General features: G+C 31.5%; 2 protein-coding genes and 1 non-coding gene across 3 annotated transcripts in view; 2 read left to right on the top strand and 1 right to left on the bottom strand.

Moving 5' to 3' along the window:
- Positions 1 to 13,870, top strand: part of LOC146527112 (proton-coupled amino acid transporter-like protein acs) — a 35,934-nt gene extending 22,064 nt beyond the window's left edge. The window contains exons 2-8 of the mRNA XM_085205478.1: positions 2,819 to 2,898; positions 4,798 to 4,932; positions 10,455 to 10,727; positions 11,473 to 11,833; positions 12,214 to 12,395; positions 12,671 to 12,846; positions 12,987 to 13,870. Of these exons, the coding sequence (XP_085061604.1) occupies positions 2,819 to 2,898; positions 4,798 to 4,932; positions 10,455 to 10,727; positions 11,473 to 11,833; positions 12,214 to 12,395; positions 12,671 to 12,846; positions 12,987 to 13,300 (1,521 nt within the window). The 3' untranslated portion in view covers positions 13,301 to 13,870. The remainder of the gene's footprint in view (positions 1 to 2,818; positions 2,899 to 4,797; positions 4,933 to 10,454; positions 10,728 to 11,472; positions 11,834 to 12,213; positions 12,396 to 12,670; positions 12,847 to 12,986) is intronic.
- On the top strand, positions 6,620 to 6,701 carry TRNAS-AGA (transfer RNA serine (anticodon AGA)). The gene has a single exon. It is a non-coding gene; the product is annotated as a tRNA-Ser (tRNA).
- Positions 13,871 to 15,434: 1,564 nt separating the features above from the next.
- LOC146527111 (E3 ubiquitin-protein ligase UHRF1-like) lies at positions 15,435 to 26,963 on the bottom strand. The gene is made up of 16 exons (XM_085205477.1): positions 26,678 to 26,963; positions 24,959 to 25,130; positions 24,384 to 24,720; positions 23,850 to 23,990; positions 23,371 to 23,564; positions 22,926 to 23,026; positions 22,401 to 22,605; positions 21,860 to 21,948; positions 21,210 to 21,294; positions 20,718 to 20,844; positions 20,184 to 20,333; positions 19,340 to 19,478; positions 18,842 to 19,010; positions 18,498 to 18,673; positions 18,202 to 18,300; positions 15,435 to 17,922 (listed from the first exon to the last, which is right to left on the bottom strand). Exons 1-16 carry the CDS (start codon positions 26,825 to 26,827, stop codon positions 17,773 to 17,775), a joined length of 2,484 nt encoding a protein of 827 aa, XP_085061603.1. The 5' UTR covers positions 26,828 to 26,963; the 3' UTR covers positions 15,435 to 17,772.
- Positions 26,964 to 27,197: the final 234 nt, after the last annotated feature.

Below are 27,197 nucleotides of genomic sequence, written 5' to 3'. Positions count from 1 at the left end.
ATATATGATGTATATATTAGTTAGCTATCTATGCTATAAGTAACAAAAAAAATTAAATAGTAGAATATATCTCAAAATAGAAAAAAACCACCATAAGTACGTGCATGCGCACTATAATATAACAATGTTGTTTTTCTTTATAACAATATTTATTTTATGGCAAGACGACAAGTACCTATTATCCAACATGTTTAAGGAACCTAATAGTGGCGCAGTGGCACACCGTGTGTATGTAAACGCGGTAGTTTTGGGTTCGATTTCCACTCGAGTAAATGAGTCACTTAATATATTCATTTTCTCGCTCATAGTAACATGACAGAGCACGGCGTTAAGTTTCACCACTCCACATGCATGTTTTTTTTTTTTTAATTCGACGGTAAGTGGTGATCGGATTGTCCTAACACTTCCCAGGTTCCCACTGCCTACGCTGCTACATGCAAGATACTGCGTGAAGCTATGAAGTGAAATATTAACATTTAGAAATATTTAAACAGGTGTTTGTCTTATGACTAGGTTATGATCTAGAATAAATTTAAAAGTATATATAAAATATCCGAATCTTTGGTATACTATATGCACATTAAATAAAAAGCTACTTTGCATTTTATATACTGTGTAAGCACAAAGTTGTTATTATGAATAATTTTCTGTTATTGTTATCACATTGTCATGGTACCTACTGGACTATAAACAAACTTCTTGATTACAGGTGGTTCCTGTTTCCTTTGTCGAGTCAATTAATATAGATGGAAATTTAATTTCAATTATTAATTTAATTTAAATTGGCACAATGACAACTTCACACCATCACTCCTTCGAGTTGCATTCATTGAAGGAAATAAATAATATCTCGTGCCTTTATCCCTTCAATTGTAGTACAAACGCGTAGACGATACGGATAGATGGCTAGTTGTAGTGATTGCGATATCCAACTTGATAATTGAGACATTCGCACACAGGATGCCAGTCGTTAGGCCCGAACAGGACAAAGGGGGCCTGGCCAAACTTCGACGTTTAGTTATATATGATTTAGTATTGAAATAAAAAGAAGCCAGAAACGCAATGCCTCCAAAAGGGGCCCTCTGCCTACCTTGATACATTCGGAATACGGATACGGTGTGAAGCTGAAAATGAATTTAGTAATTCCTGATCAAAATCACGAATCATGTATGTAAAATTAAAAGTTGCGACATTAAAGAGTTTATTTAAAGAAAAACGACTATATTTACATCATCAAGACGTTCCACCTACATTTAAAGTTTCTTATTGCGTATAATCTAACACTTCCAGGCATTTAGAAGATTCGGTTCGTCACTGCATAATTCGTGCATGTTTCATCCTACTTGCAAAGCATTTTTTGTTATATAATTAACTATATCTTACATATATATTGTAAATTCTCACTAAATTGTACTATGTTATTATTTATTTATATAGAAATAAGGCAACTAATACCCTTAGTTCACATCTTAATATATATTAGGTATATTTTGTTATTCCATAAATATATTATAACGAAACGTGCTTGTTCTGATCTGACGGATGAAGGCCATACTTAATTAGTGTAAATCAAAAGCAAGAACAAGGGCACTAATTGGCAAACTTCACTGTTTTTCTTCTGTCCAAATTGTAAATAAACGAGAAATCTAAGGATCCTTCGTTTAGAAGCCATATTTTATAAGACAATTTTCCATTTAAATTCAAAGGAAGTTAAATTTTATCTATATAGTTATCAAAAAACAAGAATCTCATCTGTTTAAATAAATATTTAATTTGATTTCTTAATAACAACGAACCGTCCATCTCTTTCGCGTAAATATATTTTAAAATATATCTAAAATTCTCAACGCTCACAAGTTTAAATATACTTAATACATCTAAATTACTTCTTCACGCATTTTGTTGAACATTTCTAAGAAATCAATTGATATTTTGGTAATTTTGTTCTGGTTTTGACGGAGCGTAAACATCACGATTTATGTTAATAAGTTAAATAACCATTTATTCATATTTTACTTATTTTTATCTTTCTCATGAAACCTTTGTTGTTTACATAAAACATTACTAAATTTATGTTAAAAAAAATGGTTTTCATTAACATCTCGTATCATTTTATCATATTTATATATTTTATGACTAATTTAAAATACCTTAATAAATAATTTTAAATAGATTATTAAGATTTAATATCGATACCTGTATGATTATTAAGATTTAATATCGATACCTGTATGAAGTAATCTATACAAAATTATTGATTTCGAATATTAAAAATGAATAAAATTTCGAGTATTCAGTGTTGAGTGATGAAGCTCAAGCCCTGCCTTTTTAGTACAAAGAACTGAAAGTATTAATAAATAATAATTAATTCCTCCGTGTTGAAATCGAACCCAGAACCGTCGGGTTTACAGTAAAAAGCTCGTGCCACTGCGCCATGACGGCCTTAGAAAACGGGTGGAAAATTCGGCGGAGAGTGTGGAGTCTTAACACTAGGTTCTCTCCTTCCCTCCTATATGCCAGATACAAACGAGAAAAAATAAAATTTAGTAACAGTAATCGGAGGACATCGGCACAGTTTTCGCGCCATTGTACAAATAGTATGGGAGTGGTGCGTGCCGTTGCCATATCAAAGATTGCGTGGGAGTATCGGCTAGCGGTGAAACAAGTCTATCATTAACTATTAATTGTAATAACCACGTTACATGGATTGCTATTCATATAAACAGTTAGTATGACAAATCACTTGTGTCTCCGTCGTTTAATTTCTTCGTAACTTACCTGTGCTATTTATTAACTTATAATATTATTTTTGTTTCAGGAAGCGGAAAAATGGGCCCGCAGGCAGAGCGGCCCTATGGTCAACCCTTCCTTCGAGCCCGATGATTTTCTGCCACAGAGGTATATCTATATATATAAAATCTAAAGGTCACTCAACTCAAGAAATCTCAGAAACTACAAGTGCTAGGGAATCTCAAATTTTACATAGGAGTTATTTATAGGACGTAGGTGCTCGCTAAGACGGGACTTTGCAATATTCGACTTCTAAGGGGTTGTTTTTGGGGTTGAAAATTTGTATGAAACTTCGTTACTACAAATGCTAGAAGTCTCAAATTTTGCATGGACGTCACTTATAGGACGTAAGTACTCATGGGGACAGAAATTAATAATAACGTAGTTCACGCAGGCGAAGGCCGCTAGTACTTGTATATTTATTTAATACATTAACTACTTGAACTTAAATACTTTATAGCGACTCTAAAATTTCTTCATAATCATAATCATAATCAAATTGTTCTCGCATTCGCATAGTCTCTAAACAAATTATAATATAGCGAAGAACTTTCGGCTTCCTACAAGATTAATTCCAACAATAAGAGAAAGACATAATCTGCCTACTTCGTTTCATATAAGCACATACAAATGGAATAGGTTATAATTGGTATAATAACTTTATATTTTACTTCGAGCTCGTTTACTCGAGTATAATATATTATTTTATATGTAATGAGTTTCTTGTAACTAAGAAATAAATAATCAAGTATAAGAGCAACACTCACTTATTTAGACATTGACCTATTCTAGTAAGTGTTACGTACTCCATACATACTATTGTTTATCTCGTATAACAATTACATAAACTGTCATTGTTTACTTATTTACAGTTATTCTGTTGTTAACTATAAAATTTCAGAATGTGAATAGATGAGTCAATCAATTCAAATCTAGATCCTGGCTACAGTGACAGCCTGACAGCCTGCTGACGCCAGTGGCTAATCACCCATTGTGTTTTATTTGTCGAGGAGGATCTTTTTGAATTTATATTGACGATAATTTCACACATTTCCAAACTGAAAAGTGCCTATAATAATTATAATATATAAAATTATAAGTATATAGGAACGCACATGGGCATATCTAAAGTTTTTTTCCAGTGGGAACAGAAATTATTCTTAGAAGTGTGTTCGTGTAAAGGCTTGCCAATTTCTCGGTAGTAATATTTATGGGGTGGGCACAAGACTGATAAGGGATGGGCACGGTACATTCTGCCCCCTTTATTCCTACGTCCATATTCATGCATCATTGTGTAGCGTTTGTTTAAATATAACTAAACATAAAACGTAATTATATGTAGTTATAATGTGAAATAATTTTATAGCTGTAACGGAATACCACGAAGTAGGTCACATAAAACGGATTTTCAATATCATCTGTTATTCATCAAACCGAACAGATCACTACGAGGTTTAGCATCGTAAATTATTATATTTCCAAAATACGCATCCGACCTAGTTTCTATATGTTACTTGATTTTCTTGACCTAGCGTTATATTCGCAAATAACTTGCATCTACTTCGAGTCCACTGATAACCTTAGCGTGTGAAAAATATAAGTATTACCTCATAGTTAACGTTTAAAAGAAATCGATTTGAAATAAGTAATATTTTTAAAATATTTTTTTAAAATCACTTAAAATACAACCTTGAGTGACGTTGCAATAGCGTCTATAAATCAATACATGTAAACAGGTCTCCTAGCAATCGAAAGACATGGCAAAGTAAGTCAGTTGAATGTAACGTCATTTATTTTGATCTTTTTTTGTGACTTTTAATATAATTTTGTGCAGTTTTGTTATATATCTAAGCGGCCAGAGTGAAAATTTTAATTTTCATTGTAAAATTTCTAGCTATTTGAGTATAATTAAATTCAATACAAATTTGATTTCTTTTGGACACCAACTATAATTAAGCTAAATTGTAATGTTAGGAGAATATTTATTTACTAATTATACTTCTACAGCTTATCACCCGTCAAAGATGAAAAGAAAAGGCCGGAAGACAAAGGCATCTTCCTCGTTAATATGAAAGAAAAGAACGTGCAAGAAGTAGAAGAATACGAGCCTTACGACAACAGAGTTGTAGAACATCCTACCACGTGAGTATTTTTTGATATAATTATTAATTTTATACAGTAAGCAAAAGACATACTAAAAATTTAAATGTTATCTTAATGGTATGCATAAGATATACTAGCGAGTACTAGCTAGGTCAGTCATATTGTGACAATTTACAATGAAACATTTCAATTTTGCATCCTTCTACCCTTTCCTCTTACTAATTTCCTCCATAACGCGTCATGCCTGCGTTGCAAGGATTTTCCTATTCATCCTACAAATATTATAGCATCGCAAACAACGTTATTTTCATTCATGTTGTTTATTTATTTCTTATAATTACACTTTGTCATACGGTAAAGTTTTAATTACTTACATATATAAGTTCAAGAGTCACTTTATTTATTATGTATGTGAGTTGTTAAGATAGGAAAATTGACGAAAAATTCAACATATTATGTAACAATCAGTACAAGCTACAAACATAAGATATTAACTTTATTTTTTATTGTGTTGCTTAAATATTTTTCCTCTTATGTTACATTTATAAAGTTATATGCTACTAAGAGCTGAATAAGATTAAACAGCTATCTGATTTCCCATCACGCAGGCACCCATCACCTAGACGTACGTGACGTCACGTACTTGCGTCACGTCATATACTGTTAGCGATCATTCGAAGTGACTGTCTTTCTTCATCTTCCTCCTACAGTAGAGTAGGCAGAGAGAATCTAGAGTAAATAAATATCCCAAGTTCCTTGTCTAATTTCCATGTTCCGTGTAATTCAACGCTGTTCTTTGTTTTGCTAGGAAATTGAAAATAATATATTCCATTTCCGCATTTACTAAAACAAAGAAAGACGTAAAATATTTGCTAACTTAACATTTACTATTACTTACATTACTACTTAAAAAAACTCAATAAAATAAATTAAAGTATTTACATACATAGCAGAGGAGGTACTATCTATCTATATATATAAAATCGAAAGGTCACTCACTCACTCATCACGAAATCTCAGAGTCTACCAGAGCTAAAGGTTTCAAATTTTGCATAGGAGTTATTTATAGGACGTAGGTGCTCGCTAAGACGGGAATTTGCAATATTCGACTTCTAAGGGGTTGTTTTTGGGGTTGAAAGTTTATATGAAACATCGTTACTACAAATGCTAGGAGTCTCAAATTTTGGATGGACTCACTTATAGGACGTAAGTACTCATGGAGACAGAAATTAAGAATAACGTAGTTCAAGCAGGCGAAGCCGCGGGCGGGCCGCTAGTAGGTATATACTCAGTTACTGATATCGATGCCATTTCGAATTTAAGGCAAATTTTAGTTGATGTAAAGTGATTCTCAACGCCGCCGTCTTACGAACGTGCCTTATTTAATGTCTTATTATGCCTTATTAGACTATTTTTTATTGCCTTTTAAGGTAGTGTGTGGCTTAGAAGAAGAACACGATCTAAGTAGTATTAAGCGATATTAGGCATTAGGGTATACGAATTACGATCACTTTACTCTGAATTTCACTGTGGTTATTATGTAAAAAATATTTAAAAATGCATTTCGTCAAGTTTATTTTTTTAAAGGAGTTTAAATAGTTTGCTTATAACAGTTTTAGGTGTATTTTTTAATGTCGGAATTTAGTTTTTTTATTAAAATTTTAATATTTTCAGTTAAACTGAAAGAGGAGGGTTGTATTTCTAGTTTATAAATTTAAGTCACTAAGCAGTTGTGGCCGAGCGGTTAAGGCGACTGACTAGAAATCAGTTTCCCTCTGGGAGCGTAGGTTCGAATCCTACCAACTGCGAGATTATCCGGTTTTTCTTTTATATTTTTATTTATCTATAATAATTATTTGATATATTTAATGTAATATTTTATATTGATGATATTTTTATTAGCATAACTAATATCCTGTAAATTCCGCATAAATGTGTAAAAATTTGTATGCGTAAGTAGATAGGTACATATATTACAATTCTTTAAGAATAAAATGTCATAATAAAGTTATTTATTCTCATTTTGGTAAAGAATATATGTATAATATATTAATCTATGTAAGCCTACATACGAGTATATATCTTAAAATTTATACGGGAAATAACCAATATGGCCCATATAGGTAGGTTTTACAATCAGAAGCCTTTTTATATTTTATTTAATAGCGGCGGGGAACCCCCGATCGTAATTGTTATCTCTGAGTATTTGTCCTCGACATCTTGACAATTTTCCTGTATTCGTTGTTTTAAAAGGTTAAACAACTCGAATGAGAACTTAAGGTTTTAGTATTTATGTTTCGTGATCAGAATTATTGTAGCTTGTTCCAATGACAATTGACAACTGAGCGTAAGATAGGTACATTATTACGTACTAGCAGCTCCCGCAACTTTGATCGTGCATATATATCTAAACATATTATAAATTAAATTAAAGTGTCTGTCTGTGACTTCAAAATAACTACGTTATTGCAAGTGTACTTATATAGATATACTAAAACAAACAGTCAATTTGCATTTCTCTGTCTGTTTTCTGTTTTCCTATGCTAATTAATCTTCGAATTACCTAAACCCATTTTTATGGAATTATTACTCAAAGGAGGGGATTGTGGAGCAACATATACACTAATTTTATCCCGGTTTTCTGTAAAATCGAGAGGGGAAAAACCGTATTTGCGGTGAGCGCGTAGCTACCACTTACCTAGACAGACATGAATAAACTAAACATTTTCTATTAAACCTTCACGCTGTATTTCGCACACAGCACGGTGGGCAGATGGAACCAGAATTCTGGAGGTATATCCTCGAGTGGTCTGAAAAATATAAGTAGGAATGTATTTTTTTATTTTTGGCAATATTCAAGTATATTACCAAATTTTGGAAAATATGAGTATATTGTTTTTATGGGAACTGTTAGTTCTAACTCGTTATTCAATTTCATAATTTTGAACCAACATAAAGTACCCAATAGGATTAATAACGCAGATAATTCAAACTGGCAAAAACTAAGTATAAAGGCTCGTATCTTTTGAATTTTTTTTTTTTTTATTTTTATTTTAAAACAAATTAAATCAGCCTCACGCTGTATCCCGTACACGGCATGGTAGGCAGAGAGAATCTAGTGTTAAGATACTCCGTTCCACATTATCCACCGAATTCTGGAGACACAACGAGATGAGTGGCGGAACAAAACGCCGCGCATTGCCTCAATGAAAATATTTCATTTCCTCGAGTGGGGATCGAACCCACAACCAGTCGAGCTTCCAGTACTGTATATTTGGATATTTGATATTAATTTCAGCTTGATACATTCACGAAATCTTGAGATAAATGGTCTTGACAGACGGACCAACGCTTATACAGACAGACAGAAAAGCGATCCTATAAGGGTTATTAAAAACAGTAATATTTTATCCCTAATTATATAGATAGAAAAAGATGATAGAAAACACCACACGCACTAACACCACATTAGCACCTTCATAAGTACTTTCATAGAGAACCCGTGCAAAGCCGCTGCGTGTCGCTTTGGACTGATAAAGTAATAATAGAGGATATCTTTATCTTCTACTGCCTTTTAAGTAGCTGATAACTTAAAAGGTAATTATGATCTACAGTAAACGGACATAATTTCTAATGTATTTAAGCCTTTTTTTTTGCATTAAAATGAATACTGTAGGTTATCCTTAGGAGATAGACATTAGCTATCACGAACTTTTGAAGAAGAACATATAATTTTTGCGTACCTTTACCGTTTATGAGCTCACACACCGATGATCACAAGTTCTCCAGTTTAACGAGAGTGTTGTAGCTCTCCTTATAATTAATTCAGCGTCGCATTATATACTATGGCATGCAAAGAGTAACAATCAAATAGACATTTCGTGCAAAGACTAAGCTGCGTTAGTTTCATACATTAATGCTTACAGGATAAGATGCCTATGTGCGTACGGCACACCTACATTTTTTATCGTAACTCCAATCCAATTGGTCATATATTTGATAAATATAGCCTATAGTTTTCCTAGATAGAGGGACTATCTAACACAAAACGAATTATTTAATTTAGATTTATATTATTAGTATTGAAGTAATAAGAAAGCAATTCTAAATAATAATGATGTTTATAAGAAAATGAAGGATATTGTTTCAAATACTTAAGTAACATTTTTTTTATAGAGAGCCATCGAATGAACCAGTTTATCTAGTTTCCTTCGACGTCCTGTTATTTTAAATTAAATATTCTAGATCCTTCAGATTTCAAACGTCATCAGCAAGTGCTGAACACGTAGAACAATTTATTTTAAGCCGGTTAATTATGTCTCATAAAGCTTAGCTGGGCAGCTAGTGTTCCACATTAGACCCTCATTTTTTATGTCAACAGAAAGTACTCCTCACGTTTATCAACTTTTCCTAAAGGTAAAGCGTATTGATATCTCTTATATAAAAAATGTATCTGTTACAAATATTATAGAACCGAATCTAACAATGATATTTAACTGGTTTTATGTAGGTACTTAGTTAATCATAAAAAAAAGGAATACGCCCTAAAGATAGGAATACGCCCTATAGATTTAAAAAAATGTATTCTATGCTTTGAAATATTAAAAAGAATGAGTATTGAATTGAAAACATAAAGGAAAATTATAAATAAGAATATTTTTTGCATAAACTATTAACCATTTCCATGATAACAGAGGTAACTGCTCTCATATTAAAATATATACTATGTATATTGTTTATAGATGTAAATCATAAACATTATATAACATAACGTTTGTATTAGCGTATTATCTACATATCTGCGTAATTAACGGATATAGGGGCAATATTATCTGATATTATATATGAGTAGTTTGATTTTATGTAAATCTACAAGTAAAAGTAGGTACTCGACTTAAGTTTAGATTACTTCAAAATCTTGAGAACTTTAACAGCTCCCGTTGTATATAGAATGTAGATACACTAATACTGAACGATGTATCTCCTATAATACTGACATACTTACCACTTTTTTATCGCAATGAAATATGCAACATGTATTTAGTTTATTGTGTCAACAATGCGGTGTAAGCTAGTGTTGCACATTGGCGTTTCACAGGGAAGCTCCAATTATTAACTATAATATACAGAGTGGAATTGTCAGCACCACTTTAAATGAAACCACAGTTTTAACTACTCTATAAAAGCCTAATATAATTCGGAAAAAAAATAATTACCAAAAATGAAAAAGTATTTTTTCAAACAAAATAAATAATAAAATTATCGTTTTAAAATAAAACACCATTTGTAAAGTATAACATAGGCACGCACACACTTACCTGTCGAAGCGGCAACGTCGCATACGTATGTGTGCGTGACACGAAATACAGGTATGGATAAAAATCGTGAAATGAAAAAAAAATCCTACGTCTAAACTGTTGAGGTACCTTGATTATTTTTTTTATTCTGGGTTTGAAATATTTTACCCTATATGCAGTTTCAGTAAAAGAAGCGCTGCCTCTTCCACCTTGTAGATTACTTACTATATCTATAACGCACTTATTTTACTCGTATTGTTGCAGAAACACAGAAACCCTCCTGCATTTGTTAAAAGGCAGTTTAGGTACAGGTATTTTAGCAATGCCTCATGCCTTCTCTAAATCTGGGTACGTAGTGGGTACTATCGGAACCATTGTCATCGGGGTGCTGTGCACATACTGTATACATGTGCTCTTGGACTCCTGCTACGTGTTATGCAAGCGGCGGAAAGTGCCCTCCCTGACATATACTGCTGCGGCCGAGGCGGCGCTGTCTGAAGGCCCCGACTGGTGCAAGGCCTGTGCACCTTACGCCGCGTAAGTTCTACACAAAAGTATTTAATGATATAAGAATTATGATTTGTGCAACTGTTTATAAAAAAATAATAGTCTTAATATGTTAATAAACTTTTTAGAATTTGAGTAGTAGTTGCTCACTTGTTTTCATGACTCATACATCAATTTTTTTCTATGCGCCATATTGTCATTTACTTACCGGTAAAGACAAATTTTATATACATAGGTAGATTTCCTATACATATATACTATGTATGCAAATAAAATATTATTTGCATACATAGTATAAAATAACTATAATAAAATTCCCTTCAGTACTCTAGAGGTTTCGTTCTGCAAGTCAACATCAACATTCACGTCGTACCCGTTTGATTATTATAATGTGAAGGCCGTTTCTCGACGGGTTAATTATAAATTAACATAACCAGGAGTGCTGATCTACGAATATAAATATACCGATTTTATGATATTTCATTCCTTAGCAATATATTTGTTTACTGTTTATTTTTTATTAAACAAAGAATATTGTTTCTTTTGGCTTATAGCATTGAAAGCAGAAGGAACCAAGTGTTAAGACACTCCGTTCCCCACTTACCGTGGAATTTTCGAGGCATTGGGTGTTGAGTGGTGGAACTCAACCCGTGCTTTGTGCCATGATACCAGAGCAAATGAAGGCAATCGAACCCACAACCGTTGCGTACACGGTCTCTTATATAAGTACTTATAATATATGTAATCTATAAAATACTTTTATACATTGTTACAGGCACGTGGTGAACGCTTTCCTCCTTATTTATCAGATCGGCACATGTTGCGTGTATGTAGTTTTCGTGTCCGAAAATATACACTATGTTTTGATAGAACACTTCAAACTATCTGTTACCGTCACAGAAGTAATGCTATACATCCTTTTGCCTCTGGTTCTTATCAACTGGGTTAAGGATCTCAAGTACCTGGCGCCGTTCTCAGCTATAGCTAATGCGGTGACCATCGTCAGTTTCGGAATCATTTTGTATTACATATTCAGAGATACCCCCTCCCTAGAAGGGAAATTGCCCGCCGGAAAAATTGGAGATTTCCCACTCTTCTTTGGCACCGTGCTATTCGCTTTGGAAGCTATTGGTGTGGTAAGAATATAGTTTCTTATTCTTAATGTCTTATTTGTAAGAACAATGAGAGGTTCTTTTATGGAAGTGCCTCTCGATGTAAATTATATTGAAATTATATTACCTACTGTAATATAAGTACTTCAGTAGGTATCCATTTTATTAAGTGACAAGTGACAGTTATCTAATAATTTATACTAACTTATTCGTAATTTTCATTTCGTATTTAATTATTTTGCCCTAATAAGTGATGATAACTTATGTAAATATTAACATAGTTATTGTAATTTCTATGCATTTATTTACATACAACGAATAAACTAATTGCATACGTTGAAACCTATTGACGAATAAAAATATATGTTTTATAATTTTTAACTTATAATTCAAGTTCTTTGCAGATTTTACCTTTGGAAAATGAAATGAAAACTCCTAAGGACTTCGTTGGCAAATTTGGAGTCTTGAATCGTGCTATGATTAGCATCATAATACTGTACGTGGGGATGGGGCTTTTCGGTTACCTACAATATGGTAGCAAGGCAGCTGGCAGCATTACTCTCAACCTGCCTTCAGATACTGAGACGTACGTAGTTAATGTATCTATCTATAACTATATAAAAAGTTAACTGGACGTTTCATTATTAGACTGAGTGTTTGAACAGGTTCCAATTTCGATGGAAATTGCAAAATGTTACTTATTAAACAGAGATAAAGGCTTTATCCGGACAATACCTAATGCTTAGATTTAAAAAATATAATTAAAACATATAATATGAAACATCTTTGAATTTTATTTAGTCAAAATTCTATTTCATATTTTTTTTCTTATAATATTTCATGTGACTTATTTAAATCCAGACTCGCGAGCGTGGTTCAGTGTCTCCTGGCGTTCGCCATCTTCATCACGCACGGTCTTGCCTGTTACGTGGCCATCGACATCTTGTGGAATGAGTACATCGGCGTCCGTCTGCTGAATAGCAACCACCGCCTCTTATGGGAATACGTCTTGAGGACTCTTATAGTGCTGGTTACTTGTAAGTTGAATTGTTTTAAAGTAAAAAGTTTCAGTAAAAAGTCATAATAAGTTGAATATATGTTCACATTGTACACTAATGAATTAAATTCAAATATTTTTATTCTACTATTATAAAATGTATATATTGTCACTTTACAGTTGGAATAGCCGCGGCCGTGCCTGAGCTGGATCTCTTCATATCGCTATTTGGCGCCTTGTGTCTGTCCGCACTGGGGCTCGCCTTCCCCGCGTTCATACAAAGCTGTACCTACTGGTATTACGTATCTGACTCTGAAAGGATCAGGATGATCATTAAAAACGCCATCGTCGTACTGTTCGGGGCTCTGGGACTTGTCGTCGGCACCTGGACCTCTTTAGAGGGCATCATCTCCAAGTTCTCCGGCCATGGGCACGTTTTCAACACAACTGAAGCACCATTCACTGCAGTCACAGAAACAAGCCTAATGCCTTAGTTATTAATAGTTATGTATTAGTGCCATTATCGTAGAGCCGTCCGGCATACAAAGTACGCTAGCAAACTTGCGACTCGGACTTCACTACTAGGTTTAGGAATAGTTGAGACATTTTTAGTTTTTTTTTTATTTGTTACATGCTCTGTTTTAAATATGTAATATATTATGTAAATAAGAGTATTATAAATACTTATCGAAATATTATATAACGCCAAAATAGCTTAATTTTGCACTACCTATGTCGTTTTATCGTTTTTAAAAATTGTGACGCATTGAAACTGCATTAGAATTATTTAAATCCACCGCCTCTGTTACTTTTACACGAATTGTTGATTCCCGAAAGCCACGTATTGTAAGATGTAAGCGTAGTATTAAGCATAGTATTATATTGACAGTGAGAATATGTCGTGAAACGGAAAGGCATTTTGATAGACTAAGTAAATAAGTACACTTGGACTTCCTCCACAAATATATATCGTCGGCCTCAGTTAGACAAGAAGTTGTTAGACAAGACAAGAACAAGACAAGAAGAAGAAGAATTAAAATATATACTTATATAGTTATACTAAAGTATATTTTATTTTGTAAACCAACCAAAAAACCAAAATATATGAATAGCGGATAAAAGATTTCATATATCTAATAGGTACCTATGACCGTATGGTATTATCGTCGTTAAATTATAATGTCTTCTTGTGTTCCTCGGGCTGTATATTGACTAAATTTTATTAATTTATATTGTTTGTTAATATTGTAATAATCCTAAATTTGTTACCTTCGATATTTTATTTATATTCTTGTTATATTGGCCGGATCTGCCTAAGGTGGCGCTTCAAGGTTGGTCTTAACAATGTGTATATAAATTAGTTATTAATTTAAATAGAAATTTTAAAATGATACCATAATTTTATATAAAACAGCTAGTTCCGCCCCCAAACTAACCTTACAACTTCAACTTCATACATGTCTCCAAAAAAATAAATGTAACTGTTCCAGTCCTTACAAAAACAGGTACAAAAATATTTAGGAATTCTTTTGGATAAAAAAAATTAAAATTGTTAAATTGACAAAATAATAACATATCCAATTTGTTATAATCCGATATCTCTAAACTAATTAAAGGGACATATAGACAAATATTTACAGCATATTGTTATTATCCTTATGAACTACTGAAATCCGGTCGTTTTATTAATAATGAATCTGTGATGTTATAATAGAAGTATTCATTAGGACATACATGTCTTGGTTTAATTACGTTGTGCAAGATATTGATATATCGTGATATTGTGCTCAGAGCTTATTATTGTGTATGGGATTGTGACCCACAATAAATAGATATAAAAAAAGTTTCTTGTTTTTTTCCTATTCCTAGTAGAAATTATGGATTAAGAATCAGAATTCACAATTTATATTTATCACGCTGTACCCCGCACCCCCGTAGCCAGAGGGAACCTAGTGTTAAGACAAGTTAAGTTTCCCACTTTCCGTCTTTTTCGAAGTATTGCTTGTTGAGTGACGGAATGCCGGATAGATTGGTGCCGTAGCGAAGAAATAAAAATATTAAAAAATAATAATGCATTCCGTCGAGTGAAAATCGCTAATAATAGCGCTACAATGCCACGACGCGCTCATTTTTGTAATGAGCCTTGTAATAAATAACTGAAATGATAACTAACACACACAACCAATAATTATCACTTTTTCAACTCGAATTATAATGTGTGTAGTATTTTCATTTAATTAAATGAAAAGAAAATATTTAGAGTATGCATGGATGGAAGTAAAAATTTGAAGACAGTCGTGTAGTACAAGTGTGTAATTGTACACGCGTCCGGTAGTGGGTTCAATCCGCACTGGAGGAACTGAAATATTTGCTGCGTGCGGGATACAGCGCTGATTTGATATAAACCAAATGTTTCATTTGTAACAAAGAAAAACTTTAAAAAATGAAAATTCATTGTTCACAAGATAATTTAAAGTTAAGTTAAAAATTTCTTAGTAAAAATGTATAAGTTATAAATTAGAAATACAAAAAATGTGCCCCTGGAACAGCAAGACCATGTTGGTTTACACTTCTTAACATTGTATTGTGATAGTATTCAACAAATTCTATTTAAAATAAAACTACTTCTTTAATAGTATATTTATTAGACAAATCAATGCTTTAACAAACAATTCAAAACTATCTTTTTTTATGAATAACCTAAGATAAGCGAAATTTCTTCACAATTGATGCGTTAAATTCCAAAACCAAAACCAATCAATGGCCTGCTTATATAATATTAAAATTTTAACTGAAGTATTAAGTAATAGACACTGAGATTCTATTCTAACATCAATTCACATTTAATATCTTACGATCGTAATATCGATGTGCTTATGCAAGTGTCACTGGGGTTAAGTTAGGGAACCCCTGAACTTTTGAACTGCACCAGTTCAAAGTTATGTCCGTTACATAACTATAGTAAGATAGCTATTACACTAGTCAACTACAATTAACGATCGAAATCATTTTAAATGACCTGCAATTAATATTTGACATTTATTACAATTAAATTAAACAAAATTAAATTCTCAAGTATATTGAAATTATATTGTTTGAGAAGGGGTAGAGTTAAATTAAATTATTTTTTATTATCACGGCGCATCCTTCATATAGCAAGGTAGACTTAGTGCAAAACTCTGTTCCTCAACACATCAAAATTTTAAAGAACTAGCCGGGGCTAATCATCTGACTGAAGAAATCGAAAAAAAGTACAATCGTCGCGTAGCGCCGGCGTAGGACGGCCAGTTAACTAAATATTAATTGTTATAAGAAGGTTCACTTAAGTGTGGTATCTTTAAAATAATACTAATATAGTAAAGCTATCATTAAATCAAACAAAACTTAAATTTATTTTGTACTCTGAAATGTAAATACAAACAGTAAGGAACTAACTATGTTTTCATTACCATTAGAATCAGAAAAAAACAAAAGACAGGTTGTTTGAAAGGAAATTTCATCTTAAACAAATGATATATATATTTAAAATTATTATTGTCTGTGGGAAATTATCTTTGAAAATACTTACTTACTTACTTATCTTACATTATATTTTAATGACTTTGTTGATTACATAAAAAGTCATTTTAAATCGCACAAGGCATGGAGTCTTATTAAATATTATCATAGGTTCAAATTGAAATTTCCTTTGTTAGTGAAATGATTAATATTGAAAAACAAATTATACCGTATTAAATATAAATTCCAATAAAAATCATATTATCGAATGTGACGTCGCATTTATTTCATTGTAACCAATAAAAGAAGTGGAAAATGAATATTTTATAATGGATGATTTATATAATGGGATTTTCCATTATAATTTCAGAGATGTTATATAAAGTGAAATGGATGATTTATATATACATTGAAAAAAAAAATCCTATGACGCATTGGAATAGTTAGTGATTACTACCTATACTTATCTAATACAATGTTATTGCATCGAAATTTGAGTACAAGTTGTTCAATTTAATTTTGAATAAAAAAAAATTGACTTCAATACTCAATACTCGTTGCATACATCCTAATCTTATACTTAAATTAAATGAAAGATAAAATTAATTGCATACTTATAATAGAGCTTGTGACCTTTTATGGTCAAAACATAATAGTAATGAGGTAATCCGTTCACACGCTTATAAATATGTACGAAAACATCAATAGTCACATTCAGATGTATTTAAAAAAGTTATTATACTAAAATGTGAACGGGATATAACGTTACATACATAATACAAAGAAAATGCACGGAATTTATCTAAAGCCGTTACTCGACGCTGTATTTGTTAATATTTACAGCTCTTCTAGAAAAAGACTGAACATAGATAAGTTGAATCGTTTAGAAGACTTATTTAGTGATATTCAGTAGATTTTCTTTGTATATAGGTTTACAATACGTTAAATTAAGTTAATTAAGGTCATTGTCCTGTAAAGTGAGCACTAAAGTAATATCACATTTACATTATTTAAAAAGTGCAGTTACAACAATTAAACATCAATATGTATGAAAACAGGTGCTCTTAATACTTTCGCTTTCTCTAAATGTACGTTATATAGAGAACCATTTCTACTTAGTAAACAAATATGACACTAAAAGTAAATATATGGCCAAATACTGTCATTATAGATTTTACATCGCGGGAAAGGCTCTATTTATTTTTAAAAAACGTATAAAAACTTGTACGTACTCCAAACGTACGCGTTTTGAAAATTATACATTCTTATCAAGTTACATCAAAAGTCTTATATGCTCGTTAACTTATTTACGCTGTTATCATCTCTTTTTAGGATATTTGCAATTTCAATTTGCAAGTATAAATAATCATTTCGCAGGAAAGATAGAAAAGCTATATATTTACAGTCAATATCTTAGTTTACTAACATAAATGTAGAATTCAGTTCGTTTCATTGGTTTCATCATTATTTACTTTTTTCCTACATCATATCCTGTAAGAATAGTGCGTAATGCTTTCATTAATTCGTCGTTTGTAGTAACTTCCATTTTAGATAGATTCTGTCGACAGCAAGGACATGTCAGTGACTTGGTAGACGTAAACGCCACTTTCAAACACGCCTGAAATATTTTTTATCAATTATATTAATATGAAATATATTACAAAATATTTTTCTATTACAATTTCAATAAAACAGAATATATAAATATTTTAATTCAAATTATGATGTTATAATATATTTTTTTAAAAATTAAACTAACTTCAAATTGGTATAAAAAACGAAACATCCAATGAATTCAAAAGGAAAAATCTGATGAGATGAACAGGCAAAAAACTAGGAAATAATCTACGAATGGCCTGCTTATAAGAATTATAAAAACTAATAATAATTTACATACCATACAAAAGTTGTGTAGGCATGGTGTCGTGACGGGATTGACGGCGACCTCTTGACATATAATACACAGGAAAGCTTGTGTTACATGTTCGATGAATTTCTATTTAAAAAACGTAAGAAAAAAAATAATTTTAGTTTGGAAGGAGTTGAATTCCGTAACCGAACACGCAGTCTCGAAAATTGGATGGTGCCTGGAGAACAGAGTGGCTTAACATTAAGTTCTCTCTACCTGCCCTTCTTACGCGAGGCAAAAACAAAATAAAAAAAATATATAATTTGATCAACAATATTAAATACCTTTTTTCCTTGTTTGTCACATATTTGTAAACATTCATCCCACAGTTTGTTGTTGAGTGTGTCAGCAACAATGGAGGTTCGCTCTTCTGGACTCAAGCTGCTCTCATCTTCCTTTTTAGATTTAGGACTTTTTATAAACATGCTCGGGATTTTGGTCTCTGCAGTTTTACCGTTTTCTGTAAATTTTAAATAATATACTAATAAAAAAATAAATATAACATTGTTTCCATTTATCTATTACATTATTATATTCAACACAAAAATAATAGTTAAATAGTATTTAATTTTAAAATGTTGTTTAAGTTATCAGTAACATTATAAGAATACATAGAATTTAACAATACCTTTCTTCTGTTCCTGTGTCTTACGTTTTTTCAATGGCGGCGATGTCTCCGATTCCGAAGATGTTATATTACTCTTACGTAAAGCTCTCTTTTTATTTACCTTGGTCTTACTTTTTTTCTCTTTCTGAGCTTCTTTCTCCGCTTCCGCCTCTAAGTACCCATCTGGATACTGAAATTATTTATTATTGAATTGAATGAATTATTATTTGGACAAATAGAGAGCAATCAAGCAAAATTTTCAATGATATGCAATGCAATGTCTGACTTATTAGAATATCTTATTTATTAGTCATTCTCTTTGCGGAAAATTGAAAAATAAAAATTTCCGAGATGATAACAACATAAATAAATTGTAACAATATTATAAGAATAGACAGAAATGTATGGCTTAGCAGTCGGAGCGCTTGGACGGCTTCCAAAAGGCGCAGGTTCGAGTCCCGCTACATATTAAATACAATTTCTAAAACAAAAGTAATATTCAATAATAATATATCATACCACGAGAGGAAAGTGTTTTGCTCCAGGTTCCCAAGGTGCAGGAATTGGATCGTCCCTGCGTAGAAGATACTTCCATACACGGTACCCGGAAAGACCCTTCTCAGGGTAGTACTTTACCACTTTGTAGATGCCGTCGTAACTGAAGTTGGAAGAGATATTTTTTTTATAGATATGTTGGTAGTTATGTATTTATATATAATATAAAGTATATGTATTTCTAATTAATAAGCAAGTAATTGTGTAAACCTGTTTATAATTTTTGGTTTTCTACATTGTTTTGTGCTAAGCAATCCAATCAGTGCTAAATATATATTATATTGATAAATAAAATAATGTAGGAATGTCAAAAGTTTTCTATAACTAAACAATATTTTGAGCTGTATATTTTAAATAATATGTAAATATATTTTAAATTATATTAAAAATTAATACACAGAATTAATTTTAAATTATATTAGAAATTAATACAGAATGGCGACTGCGCTCCTTCTACGGGAGCAGCATGTAGGGAAAATATTTCAAACCCAAACCATACTTTAAGACGTAGGATTTTTTTTTCATTACACGATGTTTATCATACTGTATTACGTGTGACGCAGTTACGAATAGATACCAATAACGTAAACACCTACTAGTACAAAAATGCTGCTAAAGGTTCAACTTTTGAATGAGATTTGATGTCGTGAATGAGGCGTGAGCGGCACGATGTGCCCTTTGATTGGTTTTATTAATTTGTTAATTTTTTATTAACAAATAAAGTTTTGTGGGATTTCCATAATGACGTTGTGTTACGTACGTGTCTTTTAAATTAATTATATATTGTAAGTAAACATCATTAATTTACCGTATTCCCTCTTTTGGTGCGTATTTGGGGAAGTGTTTCAACATTTTGTACGAGCGTACCACACGTACGGGCTTCCCTTTTTTCCATGCTTCGCCTGCATCTGCGCCCTTCTCAGTCACTTGCTGTACTGCACAGTTACGTGCCAGTGCTCTTTTATGAAAAAAAATAATATCAAGAATTTATATATAAAAAGTTGCTAATTATATTGATTTAATTTTATAGATGTCGCACATTTAGAATTATAACGACCTTTTAAAAATATCAAGTTTTGGGAAACGTCATATAAATTATTATTTATCTATTTTTTTTCTTTCCCAAAATCTTGGTTTTTTTTAGGTCACTATAATTCTAAAGGTGCGATGTGTAAACTATTAGTATAATAATAGAGGTATAACTAATGTGTATATATATTATAATTGAGATCGATTAAGATTAATTTTCTTGTAAATATCGTGGTACAGCGTGAAGCTAAAAAAACTAATAAATATTCACTTCCTTAGAAAATGTAAAATAAATAATAATATTTTTTCTTACTTGTTTTCTCTGGTGAGTGTCTGATCGCAAGATTGTTCTGCTGTACGTTTGTTGCCGGATAGATTTCGACCTCCACTTCCAGTGTATGTAAACTCATTGCCGTTGTCGACGTCGTCTTCATAGCCACCTAATGTGAATAATATTTTATGTCAAATTCAATACAATTTCAAAACTGACATATTATATACAAATCTTACAAATACAATTCCCATAATATGCTACATTATGCAATTACATGCTATATTCATAATTCTTCATAACTTCCAAAAATACTACGAGATAGTCTTTTTGTTTGCATATTATAATTACCTTGTACTTCTAAAATTTATAAAATACACACTATGAATTTCATGAGATTGCAAATAGAGCTGTGGATAATTGGTAGTGTTTCATATGTTATTACACTTTTATCCCTTCTAACACGCTGCTAAAGGGGGAAAAGCGTGTAAAGCTGTAAAAAAATTTAAATAACAGTAGATAAAATGAACTAACCTGAGAGCACAATACTATAAGCTCCTTCGACGTCCCTTCCGTGTATACCAGACACTGGTGGTCTGTGAACTCCTGATTCTGACAACTGGAATTTTATATTATTTCTTTAAAATACCTTTATACTAATAATATACATATTTTATAAATAAAAAAAAGCCATATATACATTTTTACCTTAGCATGGTAGGCAGAAAGAACCTAGTATCACAACACTATTTTCTTCAATTCACAACATTGAATATTGAATGTTAGAAATCATACAGCTCTTTGTTTTATCACAAAGAAAAAAAGGGAAAGCAGAATAAAAATAAGTTCCCTGTATGAGTGTTGAACTCACAGCCATCGTGTTTACAGTCAGACACAGTCCAATTTTACCACCACCATATCACATTTATAACATTAGTAGGATGGCTCTCCAATTCTACTAATATTATAAATGTGAAAGTTTCTGAGGATAGATGTTTGTTCAACCTGCACGCAAAAGCTACTGAACAGATTTTGAGGAAAAATCACAATAATATACCTTATACAGAAGAATAACACTTAGGCTAAAATTTACGTTAATATTTTGATTAATCCAGCTATAATTAAAATTTAATTTGAAGCCACCTCTGGGTTGCTAGTATTACATAATATGTTAATATGAACACCTGTATTCTAAATCGCCAACACATTCCTACTTCTATGCCAGGTATTGGTCCAAAGTGGTTAGCAGGCATAGCACATGTCTTAGTTTTCCCTGTAATAATATATATGCATGTAGTAGGGTACGCAGACAGAACTTATATACTACTATTTGTCAACTATCAGGACAAGCATGGGAAAACTGCACTGGCTTCAGGCTTCTGCTTGGATAAAAAGTAATATAGCTTCACTCTGTATCCCGCATACATCAAAGTAGTCAGAGGAAACCTAGTGTTAAATTCTGGAGAGTTTGCGTGTTGAGTACCAGAACTCTGTGCTTTGCCTCGACACCAGAGGGGAGAATTGATAATATTAAATATTTCATTTCCTTGAGTGGAGATCGATCCCACAAAAAGTCGCCTTTACAGTCACACGCTTGTGCCCTTGCGCCATGACTGTCTTCAAAAGTAATACAATCATTGTTAAAAACGATTTATTAAACTCCGGTGCAGTTTTCCCAAGTTTATCCTGAAAGACCCTTTCTGCCAAATGAATAAATAAACTCACCAACGCACGCCATGCCTCTTCCCCAATCCCTGTTACTTTTAGAGGCATGGTTTTTCTTTGTCTGCTTGGCGGCTCCTGGCGCGATGACGTCATTGGAATCCCGTTTACAAGATGGGCAGTACCAGTCCTCGTCGGGTAGTACCGTTAAAGGTGGCGATAGACATTTCATATGGAACCCGTGGTTACATTCGTCGCATAGCACTATCTTAAATGTGCAAAAGAAATACATGTACTTTTTTATTTTATTTAATGATATTTTACTTTATTATATTGCTTGACTTTTTATTATATTATATTAAGTGTGAATTTAGTAATTTAGTTTAAGTTTATGTTTCAGTTTTATGCATTTTTCCGCATGGCAAAGGAGATTGAGAGTTGACTTAAGTCACTCAGTTTTTCTACCTCGATTTTAAAATAAATATTGGCTTAGATTTAAGACAGCTTAGCCATATTGTACAAAAATTATATATAGTTTATTAAAGCTAATGATATAATTATCATTTAAATTAATATTTTAAAAAATACCTTCTCTGGACTTTCTTTACCGGAGCATAAATAGCATCCACATTGATTGCATTGCGCGTCTTCATCGTCACGACATTTCAAGCAATCAAGAGGCTTTGATCCTGTAAAATATTAAATATTTTTTTAGTTTCATGTTACATCCAGCAAGGGTAGACAGAGAGAACCTAGTGTTAAGGCTCTCGTTCCTTATTTTCCATCCAATTTTTAAGATAATGTGTATTGAGTAGGAGAACTCGACCCCGCGCCCCATTTCACTAGAGTGTACGTCACTAGAGTGTGTGGAAACAAATAATTTCCTCAAGTGGGAATTGAACCCACAGGTGCTAGTGCTTAACATCCCCTTGTTAAATTACTTGATGGACTGCAGTATACACTAATTTCTGTTTAAAATATAATCAAGAACATAAATATATTCGTTTTTTAAAGTAAAATAACAATTCCTTACTTTTCTCAGGAATAATTTTGTTAAATTCCTCTGTTCTTTCAGTAATGGGAACAGGTTGCTCTATGACAAATATCTTATCATGTATTCTCACTTTAGTGTCGTTTTGAGGCACAGAGTCTGGTCCCAAGTACAAGGTGCCTATTAATTCATAACTAGTTCTCAATTTCTTTACTTCATCAACTTTGAAGTCATACCTGCAAAATCAAATATTAAATATAATATTATAATATATAATTGTTAATAAACTATATTATGTGAAAGTTGTAAATTCGATCCCACAAAAGTAAAAAAAATAAACATAAAAAAAATAATTACAAACAATCAATATGAGTTAAATATTGTTATTTATGAGGTAACTTTATACATATTTAAAATATTTTATATTTTTTCATACCTTTTTATCTAATGTTTAATGATTTAATAGCCTATTGAAAGTTCAATTTTAATGTATTTACTTAGTGAACAATAAGCCAACTTACCAATCTCCTTTTTCTAATGGCTCATCAGTATTGTGATTAATCATATATATCTGTCCGACCTTAACATCCTTAATATCCACCTCTCGCTTAGCTCTAGGTCTTATTTCTTTGAATTTGCAAAATAAATTTGAGTCTTCCTCTCTAAAAGTTATTTATATTGTAGAGAAAATGTATTAAACAAAAAATAAAATGCATAAAGTATTATATTTAAGAGGTTGTTGTAGCATAGCAGTACAGCATCTAACAGTAAACATGGCTGTTTTGGGTTCAACTCCTAGCTGAGGGAAGGGAGTTATTTTCATTTCCTTATTTTTTAACAGAACAAAGAACAGAAAAGTAACTCAACACACAATGTCCCGAAAATTGGACTGCAAGTGGGAGAAGAGTGTCGTAACAATAGATTCCCTCTGCCTTCCCAGTTGTATGCCAGACACAATGTTTTAACTAAGAAAAGTATTGTAATTTTTATGAAATAATTTTAGTTTTTATATAATAAATTCTCAGTAAAAATAATAATTTCTCAATTTTACTTACTCTGCATCCAACTGCACTTTATATAATATATTTTCATCGCTAATCTTCACTCTATCTGTTTTATCTTTACGCCTTTTACTGTTTGTTTGTTTTGAAAAATATTTTGCAATACCTTTCTTTTTTGATTTGCTTTCATCATCTGAGTCTGTACTTGGTGGTTTATTTTCAATGTCATTTTCTGTGTCATTTACGAAGCTGGTGCTTGAATTGACTTCTTCTTTGTCATATGTAATATTGGGATCGAGAACTATGTTCAGGATTTTGGCTTCACACCATGTACCATACCTATCTTTTATATCTACTAGGTCACCAGGTAGATATAATGTACTGTCAGTATCTAGGGTTTGTAAAATATAGTAATTATTGAAAATAACAGAATTTTTTTAAACATAAATATAAACATTGGAAGTATTTCATAGATTAGTAGAGATATATAGTATAATCATAATGAGTATGAAGTATATATAAATAATTTGCTTTAGCTTATTATCTTGGTAAAAAGCAAATAGGTGGAAAAACTGTTACATATTATGACCTAGAAATCAATTATGATCAAAATGTTATAAAAGTGTTACCTATATAATTTATTTCATTTGTTTCTTGTTTATCATTTAAAACATTATTTTTAGTCTGTGTTTTATTATCTGATTTTTTTTCCTGGCTCACTTGAGGTTCATTCGTTTTCATCAGTTGGATTACATCATTAAGTTTAATGTTGTAATCATAAAAAGTATACCCATTTTCTAGCTGCAAAGGGGTAGGCAATTTAGTAATACATATTTATTAAATATATTTATTTTATTAAGTAGAAAGAGCAGCTTGGACAGTTGAGGAGGGAGTATTTCGATGTGTATTGAGATGACGACACTTAAAGGTATGCTTGACTTGAAAGTTGCAAGAACTGGTCTGAGCTTGTCATCCAAAATGGTAAAATCCATGGAATGCTAAGTAGTTTCTTCTATGAGATATTCAAATATTCTTATTATAAATCATATACATGCTAATCCTATTAAAATGTAAATCATAAATTTTAAAGATGCTTTTTTTTAAGCTTTATACTGTATCCTGAAAATAGCAGGGTAGGCAGAGAAAATCTAGTATTGACACCATTCACTCCATTTCAATCCACACACACTGCCCAATTTTTGATACAATTTCCCAAGTGGTGAAACCCAACACCACATTTACATTTGATACTTTGTCAAAAACCAATCCAAAATAATTTAGCATGAGTTTAAGAAAAAATACTTCTTAGAATAATTCTGTTAAGGTGAAACAAAAAGAAACAGCAGTTTGAAATATTAGATATGTAAAATTTATTCTTAAATATATTTTAAAAAATACAAGTGTAAAAATAATGCCATGATTATGATGAAAAATTATTTACAAAAATTGCATTTGCACATTTATTTATTTATAATTCAATTGTAACTTAAACTGTATAAATTTTGGATTTCACTTGCCACATTATGATAATTAAATAATAAGTTAAGTCTTGTTTGCCTTTATGCAAAAACTGGGTTACTTCTACACAAGTTGCTGAGGCCATTGAAGCCAATGAACTAAAAATGTATTGCTAGAAAAATATGCCGTAACTAACGAAAGTATATATAATAGTTAACAATTTTTTTTTATTGTTTTTTTAAGTCTTATCAATATTGTATTTAGATGATTTCAACATTGTAAACGGATTTGATAATGAAGGTATCACAGAATTATTACAAATAGTTTTTTGAATGGTGTGTAACTCAGTTATTGTAGTGATATGATGCTTTAAACCATCATCACTTCACACTATAATAACACCGTTTTTAGTTCAGCATTTAGTCACTCCAAAGCACTGTCTAGCTGCTAAGAAAGTTTTGTGCCATGGCTGTGTCAGGAACTATGATAAAGTAAAACCAAATCCTATCAAACTGGTTTTAGTAGACCACACTTTGTCTCTTAATACTTTATCCTTAAATTTCAAAACTATCCCATCCAATGGCAGCGGCCAAATGAAGGGACTGATATATGTGGAATCTTGAGATGATCAGTTAGTTGTTTGCTAACACATGTCTTTGTTTGGTATTTCAGGTAATAAAGCTTTTTGAGTTCAGTTCAGTTCTTTATTTATGGCCCTTCGAGCGAGAGAAAGAGAGCATTTTTAAATACAGAGCGTCTTTTTATTTTCCTCCTACTCTCAAAAAAAATATTTTTAATGGTTATAATTTTTCTTCGCATTCGCATTTAAGGTTTATAGTTTCACTAAACTGCTTCTAAAACTAAAAATTAATAAAAACTAAGAAACTTACCAATTTGCCCCCATAAAACAACCGTTGTAATTTGGGCTCTACATTAAATTTATCTTTTATTAAGATTCGAAGTTGTTCAATCTTTGAAAGTTTAGATTCAACTACGACTATAGCGTCGGGCTTACCAATCATACGGATACGAACGTACATTTTGGAAACTACTATATTTTTTAATAAATCAAAAATATATTATTATTTTATCAAAATTTCAGTTTTGGAATTTGATTTAAATCAAACATTGAGTTTAACTTAATATCCACAATTCTTTTTGACATTGACAAAGAATATAGCGCGAAACGACCATAAATAATAGTTTGGAAATTTGTCGATGATTATCACAGAACACTTAAAGAATGTTCACTTCATACTAAAAAGTGGGTGACAAAACGATGCTGCTACCATCTAAATAAATTTAAAATTTGGCTTTAAACCGATTTTTATTCAAAAGTCAGAATTATGACTCTTTCAAAATCATTTGGAAGTATTATTACATAATTTAAACAATAATACTTCCAAATGA

This window comes from Heliconius melpomene, chromosome 21 (assembly GCF_056956725.1).
Source record: "Heliconius melpomene rosina isolate 202511_hmr_F chromosome 21, ASM5695672v1, whole genome shotgun sequence".
NCBI lineage: Eukaryota > Metazoa > Arthropoda > Insecta > Lepidoptera > Nymphalidae > Heliconius > Heliconius melpomene.
Note: the sequence above shows the minus strand (reverse complement) of the source record. Positions and strands in the feature narration are given on the sequence as shown.